Source organism: Nerophis lumbriciformis, linkage group LG17 (genome assembly GCF_033978685.3).
Source record: "Nerophis lumbriciformis linkage group LG17, RoL_Nlum_v2.1, whole genome shotgun sequence".
Taxonomy (NCBI): domain Eukaryota; kingdom Metazoa; phylum Chordata; class Actinopteri; order Syngnathiformes; family Syngnathidae; genus Nerophis; species Nerophis lumbriciformis.
This window is the reverse complement of record NC_084564.2, coordinates 39,925,001-39,940,000: the sequence shown is the minus strand read 5'-3', so window position 1 is coordinate 39,940,000 and position 15,000 is coordinate 39,925,001. Positions and strand designations below refer to the sequence as shown.

General features: G+C 39.9%; 1 protein-coding gene across 1 annotated transcript in view; it reads right to left on the bottom strand.

Annotated features, from left to right (window-relative positions):
* Nucleotides 1-15,000, bottom strand: part of LOC133614852 (vacuolar protein sorting-associated protein 26B-like) — a 36,312-nt gene that overhangs the window by 9,168 nt on the left and 12,144 nt on the right. Inside the window, exons 2-4 of the mRNA XM_061973188.1 lie at nt 14,493-14,649; nt 12,635-12,799; nt 9,652-9,827 (exon numbers count right to left, since the gene is read on the bottom strand). Of these exons, the coding sequence (XP_061829172.1) occupies nt 9,652-9,827; nt 12,635-12,799; nt 14,493-14,649 (498 nt within the window). The remainder of the gene's footprint in view (nt 1-9,651; nt 9,828-12,634; nt 12,800-14,492; nt 14,650-15,000) is intronic.

Below are 15,000 nucleotides of genomic sequence, written 5' to 3'. Positions count from 1 at the left end.
ATAGTGCTGCCAAAAAGATATGTTTTTTTTATAACAGAAGAACCACTGTCCTGAATTTGGATTAACCACGTGTTATTACTTGCTTGCATAATTTAATAGAACTTAAAGATCCCAATATTTAGACAGAAATGCAAATTTATTGTCAGAATGTCACACATGAATTTTGTAAAAGTGTTTAACTTGAGTGCACTGCATTTATTTACCTATTTGGTTTTATCTAAAGCCGAGTCACGGTGTATTTTGAAGTGAAATTTGCCAGTGAGGACACCAGTCGGAGTCTTCTCACTCATCCTTGCACTGATGTATGCATTGACCTGATCACTGACCGTGTAACAGCCTTCTAGGTAACTGGAGGAGCCTAAATGCTGTTTAAGTTCATTTACATTTTATGGAAGGGGACTATTTACTGTATTTAAATAATACGAAAATTTATATATTGCATGCTTAGAATAATTATAAGGTACACTTTATTTGTAATTATTACATTTGTCTGAATAATTTGATGACTCGTCTCCGCTTGGGATGGTCTCCTGCTGGCCCCACTATGGACTGGACTCTCACTATTATGTTAGATCCACTATGGACTGGACTCTCACTATTATGTTAGATCCACTATGGACTGGACTCTCACACTATTGTGTTAGATCCACTATGGACTGGACTCTCACTATTATGTTAGATCCACTATGGACTGGACTCTCACTATTATGTTAGATCCACTATGGACTGGACTCTCACACTATTTTGTTAGATCCACTATGGACTGGACTCACACTATTATGTTAGATCCACTATGGACTGGACTCTCACAATTATGTTAGATCCACTATGGATTGGACTCTCTCAATATTATATTAGATCCACTATGGACTGGACTCTCACTATTATGTTAGATCCACTATGGACTGGACTCTCACACTATTATGTTAGATCCACTATGGACTGGACTCTCACACTATTATGTTAGATCCACTATGTACTGGACTCTCACACTATTATGTTAGATCCACTATGGACTGGACTCTCACACTATTATGTTAGATCCACTATGGACTGGACTCTCACACTATTATGTTAGATCCACTATGGACTGGACTCTCACTATTATGTTAGATCCACTATGGACTGGACTCTCACAATATTATGCTAGATCCACTATGGACTGGACTCTCACAATATTATATTAGATCCACTATGGACTGGACTCTCACAATATTATGTTAGATCCACTATGGACTGGACTCTCACACTATTATGTTAGATCCACTATGGACTGGACTCTCACACTATTATGTTAGATCCACTATGGACTGGACTCTTACTATTATGTTAGATCCACTATGGACTGGACTCTCACAATATTATATTAGATCCACTATGGACTGGACTCTCACAATATTATGCTAGATCCACTATGGACTGGACTCTCACAATATTATATTAGATCCACTATGGACTGGACTCTCACACTATTATGTTAGATCCACTATGGACTGGACTCTCACACTATTATGTTAGATCCACTATGGACTGGACTCTCACACTATTATGTTAGATCCACTATGTACTGGACTCTCACACTATTATGTTAGATCCACTATGGACTGGACTCTCACACTATTATGTTAGATCCACTATGGACTGGACTCTCACACTATTATGTTAGATCCACTATGGACTGGACTCTCACTATTATGTTAGATCCACTATGGACTGGACTCTGACAATATTATATTAGATCCACTATGGACTGGACTCTCACAATATTATGCTAGATCCACTATGGACTGGACTCTCACACTATTATGTTAAATCCACTATGGACTGGACTTTCCCAATATTATGTTAGATCCACTATGGATCTGCAGTCCCCTCCAAGGTTTCTCATAGTCATTCACATTGACATCCCACTGGGTTGTGAGTTTTTCCTTGCCCTTATGCGGGCTCTGAACCGAGGATGTTGTTGTGAGACACTTGTGATTTAGGACTATATAAGTAAACGATTGATTGATGACGTACTATTTTATACACTGCAAAAACTGAAATCTAAGTAAGATTAAATATGTCAAATAATGGTGATATTTGCTTATTTTCTGTCTGATAAGATAATTCTTCTCACTAAGCAGATTTTATGTTAGCGTTTTACTTGTTTTAAGGGTTTTGCTCCTAAATGATGTCAGTAAGATATTACAGCTTGTTGCTGAGATGTTATGACCTATATTGAGTAAAACATGCTTGAAACTAGAATATCAACTGTTGTGTCATCAACACTCACAAGTATAAAACTACTTTTTTAAAGTAATCATGACACAATTGTGTCTCATAATTAAAACAGATGACAGCCAAATGGACTTTGCTGTTTTATTTCCAATGAAACAATAGAAAATAGGTACTCATATAGTAGTACAGTTGGCACAGTACAGTAAACTGACAGTTAATATTTAAACAATTAACATTTCTAACTATTTTGAACAGAAATAGGTCATACACATTCAGATAAAAGATTTAAAAAAAAAAAAAAATTGGCCCGGGGGCCGGGCTGTAAATGTGTATATATATATGTATGTATGTATATATATATATATATATATATATATGTCTTAATAAGGTTATCCAAAAAATAGTGCTCGATACCGTAGTAGAGCGCAATATATGTATGTGTGGGGGAAAAAAATCACAAGACTATTTCATCTCTACAGGCCTGTTTCATGAGGGGGGTACCCTCAATCGTCAGGAGATCAGAAATCTCCTGACGATTGAGGGTACCCCCCTCATGAAACAGGCCTGTAGAGATGAAATAGTCTTGTGATTTTTTTTCCCCACACATACATATATATATATATATATATATATATATATATATATATATATATATATATATATATATATATATATATATATATATATATATGTATGTATGTATAAATATATACAAAATATATATATGTATGTATGTATATAGGTGTGTATGTATATATAAATGTATGTATGTATGTGTATATATATATATATATATATATATATATATATATATATATATATATGTGTATGTGTGGGGGGAAAAAAATCACAAGACTATTTCATCTCTACAGGCCTGTTTCATGAGGGGGGTACCCTCAATCGTCAGGAGATTTGAGGGTACCCCCCCTCATGAAACAGGCCTGTAGAGATGAAATAGTCTTGTGATTTTTTTTCCCCACACATACATATATTGCGCTCTACTACGGTATCGAGCACTATTTTTTGGATAACCTTATTAAGACATATATATATATATATATGTGAGTGTATGTATATGTATATGTATATATATATATATATGTATATATATGTATGTATTTGGCCCTGCGATGAGGTGGCGACTTGTCCAGGGTGTACCCCGCCTTCCGCCCGATTGTAGCTGAGATAGGCTCCAGCGCCCCCCGTGACCCCAAAGGGAATAAGCGGTAGAAAATGGATGGATGGATTTCTTACTTCAAGCATGAAAAAAAAAATCATGATGCCGAGCGCATATCATTATGTCAAGATAATGGCACTAGCATTTACTTCATTTAAAGAATATTTTTCAACATATTGAGCAAAAAGGTCTCTTTTTTTTTCTACCAAGAAAAGTGCACTTGTTATTAGTGAGAATATACTTATTTTAAGCTATTTTGGGGTTCATTGAGGTTAGCTAATTGTACTTGTTTTGGAAAGTCTTGACAAGCCAAATTTTATTGTTCTATTGGCAGATAATTTTGCTTAGTTCAAATAAAATACCCCCAATTTTAGTATTTTTTTTTCTCTTGTTTTTGAACACTGACTTTTGCAGTGTACTGCTTTAATACAGTGAAAAATAGGTACCCGTTTAATTGCATATATGGCGGAAGAATCTGTGTGGTAATATGGTTTGGACACAATGTATTATGGGTAATGGCAGTCAGGTATGGTGGAATCAAGCCACACAGTTTTTTTGACCTTACTCTTACTGTAACAAACTCGCTTTATTTTGCCATTCATTTGTTCCTACGTCGTTATTGTTTGACGTTTTCGAAGGATTAAGTTGACAAGTAAACTATACAAAACGAAGAGGAGCGTCTGGAGTTTTGTTTGTTGTTGCCGCAGCAAGCGGGAGCAGGAGAAAGTAGAGGAGCGTCAGGCTAAGGCTTCATTAGGAAACTACAGCAACCATCCGCGGTTAAAGCAGTCCTGTTCAAATATGATGACGTTTTTGTAGCACTTGGCTTCAAAGTAACCACGGTGGGAGACAAGGAAAGATCCGTGTGTTGTTTCCTTTAACGTTCCATAGGCGTACAATGTTATGCCATACTTGCCAACCTTGAGACCTCCGAATTCGGGAGATTTGGGGGGGTGTTTAGGGTAGCGGGGGGTGTACATATTTTCAAGTATTTCTCATATATATATATAAACAAACCCCGTTTCCATATGAGTTGGGAAATTGTGTTAGTTGTAAATATAAACGGAATACAATGATTTGCAAATCATTTTCAACCCATATTCAGTTGAATATGCTACAAAGACAACATATTTGATGTTCAAACTCATAAACTTTTTTTTTTTTTGCAAATAATCGTTAACTTTAGAATTTGATGCCAGCAACACGTGACGAAGAAGTTGGGAAAAGGTGGCAATAAATACTGATAAAGTTGAGGAATGCTCATCAAACACTTATTTGGAACATCCCACAGGTGTGCAGGCTAATTGGGAACAGGTGGGTGCCATGATTGGGTATAAAAGTAGATTCCATGAAATGCTCAGTCATTCACAAACAAGGATGGGGCGAGGGTCACCACTTTGTCAACACATGCGTGAGCAAATTGTTGAACAGTTTAAGAAAAACCTTTCTCAACCAGCTATTGCAAGGAATTTAGGGATTTCACCATCTACGCTCCGTAATATCATCAAAGGGTTCAGAGAATCTGGAGAAATCACTGCACGTAAGCAGCTAAGCCCGTGACCTTCGATCCCTCAGGCTGTACTGCATCAACACGCGACATCAGTGTGTAAAGGATATCACCACATGGGCTCAGGAACACTTCAGAAACCCACTGTCAGTAACTACAGTTGGTCGCTACATCTGTAAGTGCAAGTTAAAACTCTCCTATGCAAGACAAAAAACATTTATCAACAACACCCAGAAACGATGTCGGCTTCACTGGGCCTGAGCTCATCTAAGATGGACTGATACAAAGTGGAAAAGTGTTCTGTGGTCTGACGAGTCCACATTTCAAATTGTTTTTGGAAACTGTGGACGTCGTGTCGTACGGACCAAAGAGGAAAAGAACCATCCGGATTGTTATAGGCGCAAAGTGTAAAAGGCAGCATGTGTGATGGTATGGGGGTGTATTAGTGCCCAAGACATGGGTAACTTACACATCTGTGAAGGCACCATTAATGCTGAAAGGTACATACAGGTTTTGGAGCAACATATGTTGCCATCCAAGCAACGTTACCATGGACGCCCCTGCTTATTTCAGCAAGACAATGCCAAGCCACGTGTTACATCAACGTGGCTTCATAATAAAAGAGTGCGGGTACTAGACTGGCCTGCCTGTAGTCCAGACCTGTCTCCCATTGAAAATGTGTGGCGCATTATGAAGCCTAAAATAGCACAACGGAGACCCCCGGACTGTTGAACAACTTAAGCTGTACATCAAGCAAGAATTCCACCTGAGAAGCTTCAAAAATGTGTCTCCTCAGTTCCCAAACGTTTACTGAGTGTTGTTAAAAGGAAAGGCCATGTAACAGTGATGAACATGCCCTTTCCCAACTACTTTGGCACGTGTTGCAGCCATGAAATTCTAAGTTACTTATTATTTGCAAAAAAAAAAAAATAAAGTTTGAGTGTGAACATCAAATATGTTGTCTTTGTAGTGCATTCAACTGAATATGGGTTGAAAAGGATTTGCAAATCATTGTATTCCGTTTATATTTACATCTAACACAATTTCCCAACTCATATGGAAACGGGGTTTGTATATAAATATATATCCGTTCGGCCACCGTGTTCAATGGAGAAGTCTGATCTACAAACTGTGCAGGCAGCATACACCTTCCCCTTCCAGCTGTCCTGGATGAACTGAAATGATTTTTTTCCAATCATTTTGGAACTTGCAAGCGTACTTCTTCTTCTTCTTACTCGTCGTCGCCATGTCTCTTCTTCGTTCTTCTGCTTCGTCTCGGTTATGTTTTTGGACATTACTACTTGCCGTAGTTTTGAAGCAATGCATGATGGGAATCAGGATGTTGTGTGTCAGTGTATCAACGTGCCGGCTGGAATAAACACACGCTGAGAAATGGCTCCGTGCCTGCCTACTTTATGGGGTTAGAGATAAAGCTATGGATAACGGAGACATACATAATAGTCTCCTTTTCAGGTGAGAGAGGACGCTAAAGGCAGCGCCTTTAAAGGCCTACTGAAAGCCACTACTACCGACCACGCAGTCTGATAGTTTATATATCAATGATGAAATCTTAACATTGCAACACATGCCAATACGGCCGGGTTAGAATTTTAAATTTTGCGCGAAATATCCTGCTGAAAACGTCTCTGTATGATGACGTCACGGATTGTGGAGGACATTTTGGGACAGCATGGTGGCCAGCTATTAAGTCGTCTGTTTTCATCGCGAAATTCCACAGTATTCTGGACATCTGTGTTGGTGAATCTTTTGCAATTTGTTCAATGAACAATGGAGACAGCAAAGAAGAAAGCTGTAGGTGGGAAGCGGTGTATTGCGGCAGGTGTTGTGCCGGATAACGCAACCCCGCCGTAGAATGCACCCCCTGACTGGTGTGCCGGATAACACAGCCGGTGTTTCATTGTTTACATTCCCGGAAGATGACAGTCAATCTTTACCATTGGCCTGTGGAGAACTGGGACAACAGAGACTCTTACCAGGAGGACTTTGAGTTGGATACGCAGACACGGTACCGTGAGTACGCATGCAGCTGCGGCTTCCAAACATTTGATCGCTTGCCCGTACGTGCGTGCCGCTATGTGCATGTCACGTACGTAACTTTGGGGACTTTGGGGAAATATATGTGCTGTATGAACTTTGGGGAGGTGAACGGTACTTTGGGCTGTGGGATTGAGTGTGTTGTGCAGGTGTTTGAGTTGTATCGGCGAGTTATATGGACGGGAGGGGGGAGGTGTTTGTTATGCGGGATTAATTTGTGGCATATTAAATATAAGCCTGGTTGTGTTGTGGCTAATAGAGTATATATATGTCTTGTGTTTATTTACTGTTTTAGTCATTCCCAGCTGAATATCAGGTCCCACCCGCCTCTCACAGCATCTTCCCTATCTGAATCGCTCCCACTGCCCTCTAGTCCTTCACTCTCACTTTCCTCATCCACGAATCTTTCATCCTCGCTCAAATTAATGGGGAAATCGTCGCTTTCTCGGTCCGAATCGCTCTCGCTGCCGGTGGCCATGATTGTAAACAATGTGCGGATGTGAGGAGCTCCACAACCTGTGACGTCACGCTACTCGTCTGCTACTTCCGTTACAGGCAAAGCTTTTTTTATCAGCGACCAAAAGTTGCGAACTTTATCGTCAATGTTCTCTACTAAATCCTTTCAGCAAAAATATGGCAATATCGCGAAATGATCAAGTATGACACATAGAATGGACCTGCTATCCCCGTTTAAATAAGAAAATCGCATTGCAGTAGGCCTTTTCGGGTGGAAATCGGGAGAAATTTGGGAGAATGGTTGCCCCGGGAGATTTTCGGGAGGGGCACTGAAATTCGGGAGGGTTGGCAAGTATGTGTTATGCAGAAGTGTAGTTGTAATAATTTTATAGACAAATTATACTATTTATAGTTTACATTGAAGAGTGGGGGGGCACGGAATATTTTATTTTTCTTAGTGGGGAAGGCACAACAGAACATATTTGAGAAGCACTGGGTTGTACGGTCAAAATACATTGCCTGATTAATCTGCATATATACATGATTAATGCGATCATTTTTGTGTCTAATCACAAAGGGTGTAACGGTACACAAAAATTTCGGTTCGGTACGTACCTCGGTTTAGAGGTCACGGTTCGGTTCATTTTCGGTACAGTAAGAAAACAACAAAATATAAATGTTCTGGTTATTTATTACAAAATTTGTAAACAATGGCTTTTTACTTTTAACATAACAATAACATACATATACACACAGGGTTAATGCAGTCAACATATATAAAATAAAAACTGAATAAGATAAGGCTCAGAATTGGTTTCTTAACAAAACCTTTCCACGTATAAAGTGCAACATTAAACTGATTCAAGTTGTTGCTCAGATTAAATAAAATGACAAAACTTTTCTTCTACATACAAAAAGTGCAACATTAAACAGTTTCAAGTCAACTCAGCCTCAGATTAACTTTTCTTTTTCCCCCCAGCCTTTAACCCTGGTGACTTTCACTCAATGTTCATGTTTTTTGCCAGAAAAATAAGTGTATCCACATTGTCTGCAGAAAGAGCAGACCTGCTTGCAGTTCAAATGTCTCCAGCTGTGGAAAATAGCCTTTCACTGGGCACGGAGGTAGCAGGTATGGCGAGGTAGTGCCTGGCTAACTTGGCAGTAAGAGCATCTATGAGCAGGTAGTTAGGAAAAAAGCTAAGAAAATTATTTCCAACTCACAACACCCACTCTTTCCTGAATATGGAACCCTGCCATCAGGGAGAAGACTCCGGGTCCCACTATGCAAATCTAACCGCCTTAAATTATCATTTGTCCCAGCCTCCATTAAGCTGACCAACAATGTGCAATAGAATTTTAATACATAGGTTAGCACTTTTTTAGCACATAGCACTTTAGCACATAGCACTTTAGAACTAAGCACTTTAGCACACAGCACTTTATCCATGAGCTCTAGTGCAATGCACATTGGTACTTTATCTTTATCTCCATACTGTAGATTTTATGCCTACATCAAAGTGCCACCTATGTCTATCAAGCTCCATGTTCTGATGTTTAAATGTTAGTTGTATGGTTGTGGTTGTGTTTGTGTTCTGTTGTTTTTGGGTATGTTAAGAAAGCAATGATGCACTGTGCCCAAGACAAATTTCCCCGCGGGGACAATAAAGTTGAACCTTGAACCTTGAAGAGGATATATGGGCTCATTGTTCTTCCACCATAGAAGTGGGTCAACATCTAGTTTAATGCAATATGGTCTTAAATTGGTATAAAAACATTTGTTATTGCTTTAGCCCTGCCTGACTCGCCGAGGAGAGGCTGCTTGAATGCGGTGGGAACTGTGTTTGTTCGTCTTTTTCTTCGTTGAAGCGATGTTATCCATTGTTGTATCGCACCGCGAACCCGAAATGTTCCCAAATGGGAGATCTTAACGAGGCAGGAGGGTCTTCCAGCTCTGGCTTTTGCATGTTGTAGTAGCCTGGTCGCTGCTAGCATGCCGTGTGTTGTGCCTCGGTGTGCATTGTTTACGCAACGTGCGGTACGCTACTTAATATGTCCGTGTGGAAACTCGTTCGGTACACTTTCGAACCGAACCGAAACCCCCATACTGAAACGGTTCAATACAAATACACGTACCGTTACACCCTTACTAATCACACGAGTTAACTTATTATTTTTGATAGGCCTAATTTATAATGACAATTATGGATGAAAATGTAAATTTATTTTGATCACTTACCCCTGACTGGCGCGCCGTCCATAATCTCGTACTTGGCGATGGTGTCATTTTCGTGATACACGCTGGGGCCCGTGCCTGTTGTTTCACGTTTAATAATGTCAATCTCCATGTGCTTTATCTTAATCCTTACAAGCAGGAAGTAGATTTTGCCCACAATGACGTCTTTCAGGTGGTATCTGTTGGAGTATTAGTAAGTATTTGATTACTATTATCATAACTGAATCAAATTACTAGCACACATTATTCACTATTATGTTAGATCCACTATGGACTGGACTCTCACACTATTATGTTAGATCCACTATGGACTGGACTCTCACTATTATGTTAGATCCACTATGGACTGGACTCTCACACTATTATGTTAGATCCACTATGGACTGGACTCTCACTATTATGTTAGATCCACTATGGACTGGACTCTCACACTATTATGTTAGATCCACTATGGACTGGACTCTCACACTATTATGTTAGATCCACTATGGACTGGACTCTCACACTATTATGTTAGATCCACTATGGACTGGACTCTCACTATTATGTTAGATCCACTATGGACTGGACTCTCTCACTTTTATGTTAGATCCACTATGGACTGGACTCTCACACTATTATGTTAGATCCACTATGGACTGGACTCTCACACTATTATGTTAGATCCACTATGGACTGGACTCTCACACTATTATGTTAGATCCACTATGGACTGGACTCTCACACTATTATGTTAGATCCACTATGGACTGGACTCTCACTATTATGTTAGATCCACTATGGACTGGACTCTCTCACTATTATGTTAGATCCACTATGGACTGGACTCTCACTATTATGTTAGATCCACTATGGACTGGACTCTCTCACTTTTATGTTAGATCCACTATGGACTGGACTCTCACACTATTATGTTAGATCCACTATGGACTGGACTCTCACACTATTATGTTAGATCCACTATGGACTGGACTCTCACACTATTATGTTAGATCCACTATGGACTGGACTCTCACTATTATGTTAGATCCACTATGGACTGGACTCTCTCACTTTTATGTTAGATCCACTATGGACTGGACTCTCACACTATTATGTTAGATCCACTATGGACTGGACTCACACTATTATGTTAGATCCACTATGGACTGGACTCACACTATTATGTTAGATCCACAATGGACTGGACTCTCACACTATTATGTTAGATCCACCCACTATGGACTGGACTCTCACTATTATGTTAGATCCACTATGGACTGGACTCTCACACTATTATGTTAAATCCACTATGGACTGAACTGTCACACTATTATGTTAGATCCACTATGGACTGGACTCTCACTATTATGTTAGATCCACTATGGACTGGACTCTCACACTATTATGTTAGATCCACTATGGACTGGACTCTCACTATTATGTTAGATCCACTATGGACTGGACTCTCACACTATTATGTTAGATCCACTATGGACTGGACTCTCACACTATTATGTTAGATCCACTATGGACTGGACTCTCACACTATTATGTTAGATCCACTATGGACTGGACTCTCACTATTATGTTAGATCCACTATGGACTGGACTCTCACACTATTATGTTAGATCCACTATGGACTGGACTCTCACTATTATGTTAGATCCACTATGGACTGGACTCTCACACTATTATGTTAGATCCACCCACTATGGACTGGACTCTCACTATTATGTTAGATCCACTATGGACTGGACTCTCACACTATTATGTTAAATCCACTATGGACTGAACTGTCACACTATTATGTTAGATCCACTATGGACTGGACTCTCACTATTATGTTAGATCCACTATGGACTGGACTCTCACACTATTATGTTAGATCCACTATGGACTGGACTCTCACTATTATGTTAGATCCACTATGGACTGGACTCTCACACTATTATGTTAGATCCACTATGGACTGGACTCTCACACTATTATGTTAGATCCACTATGGACTGGACTCTCACACTATTATGTTAGATCCACTCTGGACTCTCTCACTTTTATGTTAGATCCACTATGGACTGGACTCTCACACTATTATGTTAGATCCACTATGGACTGGACTCTCCCACTATTATGTTAGATCCACTATGGACTGGACTCTCACACTATTATGTTAGATCCACTATGGACTGGACTCTCACTATTATGTTAGATCCACTATGGACTGGACTCTCAAACTATTATGTTAGATCCACTATGGACTGGACTCTCACACTATTATGTTAGATCCACTATGGACTGGACTCTCAAACTATTATGTTAGATCCACTATGGACTGGACTCTCACACTATTATGTTAGATCCACTATGGACTGGACTCTCACACTATTATGTTAGATCCACTATGGACTGGACTCTCACACTATTATGTTAGATCCACTATGGACTGGACTCTCACACTATTATGTTAGATCCACTCACTATGGACTGGACTCTCACACTATTATGTTAGATCCACTATGGACTGGACTCTCACACTATTATGTTAGATCCACTATGGACTGGACTCTCACTATTATGTTAGATCCACTATGGACTGGACTCTCACACTATTATGTTAGATCCACTATGGACTGGACTCTCACACTATTATGTTAGATCCACTATGGACTGGACTCTCACACTATTATGTTGGATCCACTATGGACTGGACACTCCCTATTATGTTAGATCCACTATGGACTGGACTCTCACAATATTACGTTAGATCCACTATGGACTGGACTCTCACACTATTACGTTAGATCCACTATGGACTGGACTCTCACACTATTACGTTAGATCCACTATGGACTGGACTCTCACACTATTACGTTAGATCCACTATGGACTGGACTCTCACACTATTATGTTAGATCCACTCAACGTCCATTGCACCGATCGTCCAGTAAGGGGTGCCCACATCTGAACACATGCTAAAAAAAATAAAATAAAGCTTTTCCTTACTTGGATTTGTTGTATTCGAACTCTATGTGAAGACAATCCTCGATGCCAACTTCCATTTTAATGGAGGAGTTGAGTTCAGGATAGGTGCTCAACGTGTGCACTACGATGTCCAACTCTTTGCTGATGTCGTTAAGTCTTCGTATTACGGTCGCACGTAGGAAGTATCTGCACATGAGGTTAGAAAAATGGAATACACACAAAAGAAAACCGGCACCAATAGTTTGGTGTTAAATTTACTGACAGCTGTCAACGTACAAACCCCGTTTCCATATGAGTTGGGAAATTGTGTTAGATGTAAATATAAACGGAATACAATGATTTGCAAATCCTTTTCAACCCATATTCAGTTGAATATGCTACAAAGACAACATATTTGATGTTCAAACTCATAAACTTTTTTTTTTTTTTTTTGCAAATAATAATTAACTTAGAAATGCATGGCTGCAACATGTGCCAAAGTAGTTGGGAAAGGGCATGTTCACCACTGTGTTACACCACCTTTTCTTTTAACAACACTCAGTAAACGTTTGGGAACTGAGGAGACACATTTTTGAAGCTTCTCAGGTGGAATTCTTTCCCATTCTTGCTTGATGTACAGCTTAAGTTGTTCAACAGTCCGGGGGTCTCCCTTGTGCTATTTTAGGCTTCATAATGCGCCACACATTTTCAATGGGAGACAGGTCTGGACTGCAGGCGGGCCAGTCTAGTACCCGCACTCTTTTACCATGAAGCCACGTTGATGTAACACGTGGCTTGGCATTGTCTTGCTGAAATAAGCAGGGGCGTCCATGGTAACGTTGCTTGGATGGCAACATATATTGCTCCAAAACCTGTATGTACCTTTCAGCATTAATGGTGCCTTCACAGATGTGTAAGTTACCCATGTCTTGGGCACTAATACACCCCCATACCATCACACATGCTGGCTTTTACACTTTGCGCCTAGAACAATCCGGATGGTTCTTTTCCTCTTTGGTCCGGAGGACACGACGTCCACAGTTTCCAAAAACAATTTGAAATGTGGACTCGTCAGACCACAGAACACTTTTCCACTTTGCATCAGTCCATCTTTGATGAGCTCAGGCCCAGCGAAGCCGACGGCGTTTCTGGGTGTTGTTGATAAACGGTTTTCATCTTGCATAGGAGAGTTTTAACTTGCACTTACAGATGTAGCGACCAACTGTAGTTACTGACAGTGGGTTTCTGAAGTGTTCCTGAGCCCATGTGGTGATATCCTTTACACACTGATGTCGCTTGTTGATGCAGTACAGCCTGAGGGATCGAAGGTCACAGGGTAAGCTGCTTACGTGCAGTGATTTCTCCAGATTCTCTGAACCCTTTGATGATATTATGGACCGTAGATGGTGAAATCCCTAAATTCTTTGCAATAGCTGGTTGAGAAAGGTTTTTCTTAAACTGTTCAACAATTTGCTCACGCATTTGTTGACAAAGTGGTGACCCTCGCCCCATCCTTGTTTGTGAATGACTGAGCATTTCATGGAATCTACTTTTATACCCAATCATGGCACCCACCTGTTCCCAATTAGCCTGCACACCTGTGGGATGTTCCAAATAAGTGTTTGATGAGCATTCCTCAACTTTATCAGTATTTATTGCCACCTTTCCCAACTTCTTTGTCACGTGTTGCTGGCATCAAATTCTAAAGTTAATGATTAATTGCAAAAAAAAAAAAATGTTTGTCAGTTTGAACATCAAATATGTTGTCTTTGTAGCATATTCAACTGAATATGGGTTGAAAAGGATTTGCAAATCATTGTATTCCGTTTATATTTACATCTAACACAATTTCCCAACTCATATGGAAACGGGGTTTGTACAAGAAAAGACGAACGTTTACCTGAGTTTCACATTCTGGCCTGTGTAGGACTCGTAAGGTTTTTCCACGTGAGTGAACTCAAAGTCAAATGTCTGCGACTGGGTCATCTCGCCGGGCCTTGCCAGGTCTTTCACCAGGGACACAAACTCATGGTGGTTCCCTCTGTCGTAATACAGCTCTGAAAACACAACAGTATTTTCATGTGAGTGACCATTTCCTTTTAAATGTTTTAGTTGTTTAACTTTAAAGGACAGCTGTGTTTGTGGAGAATTGTCAAGATTTAAAATCTATTAATAAAACTTGGGACACAATTTTTGCAGCAAGTTCCTACAAACACGGGAGTGCTCCCGTTGTATAGAGCAGTGTTTTTCAACCACTGGGCCGTGGGAGATTATCTAATTTCACCTATTTGGGGTAAAAATATTTTTAGCAAACCAGTAATTGTAGTCTGCAAATGATGTGTTGTTGTTGAGTGTCTGTGCTGTCTAGAGCTCTGCAGAGTAACCGTGTAATACTCTTCCATATCAGT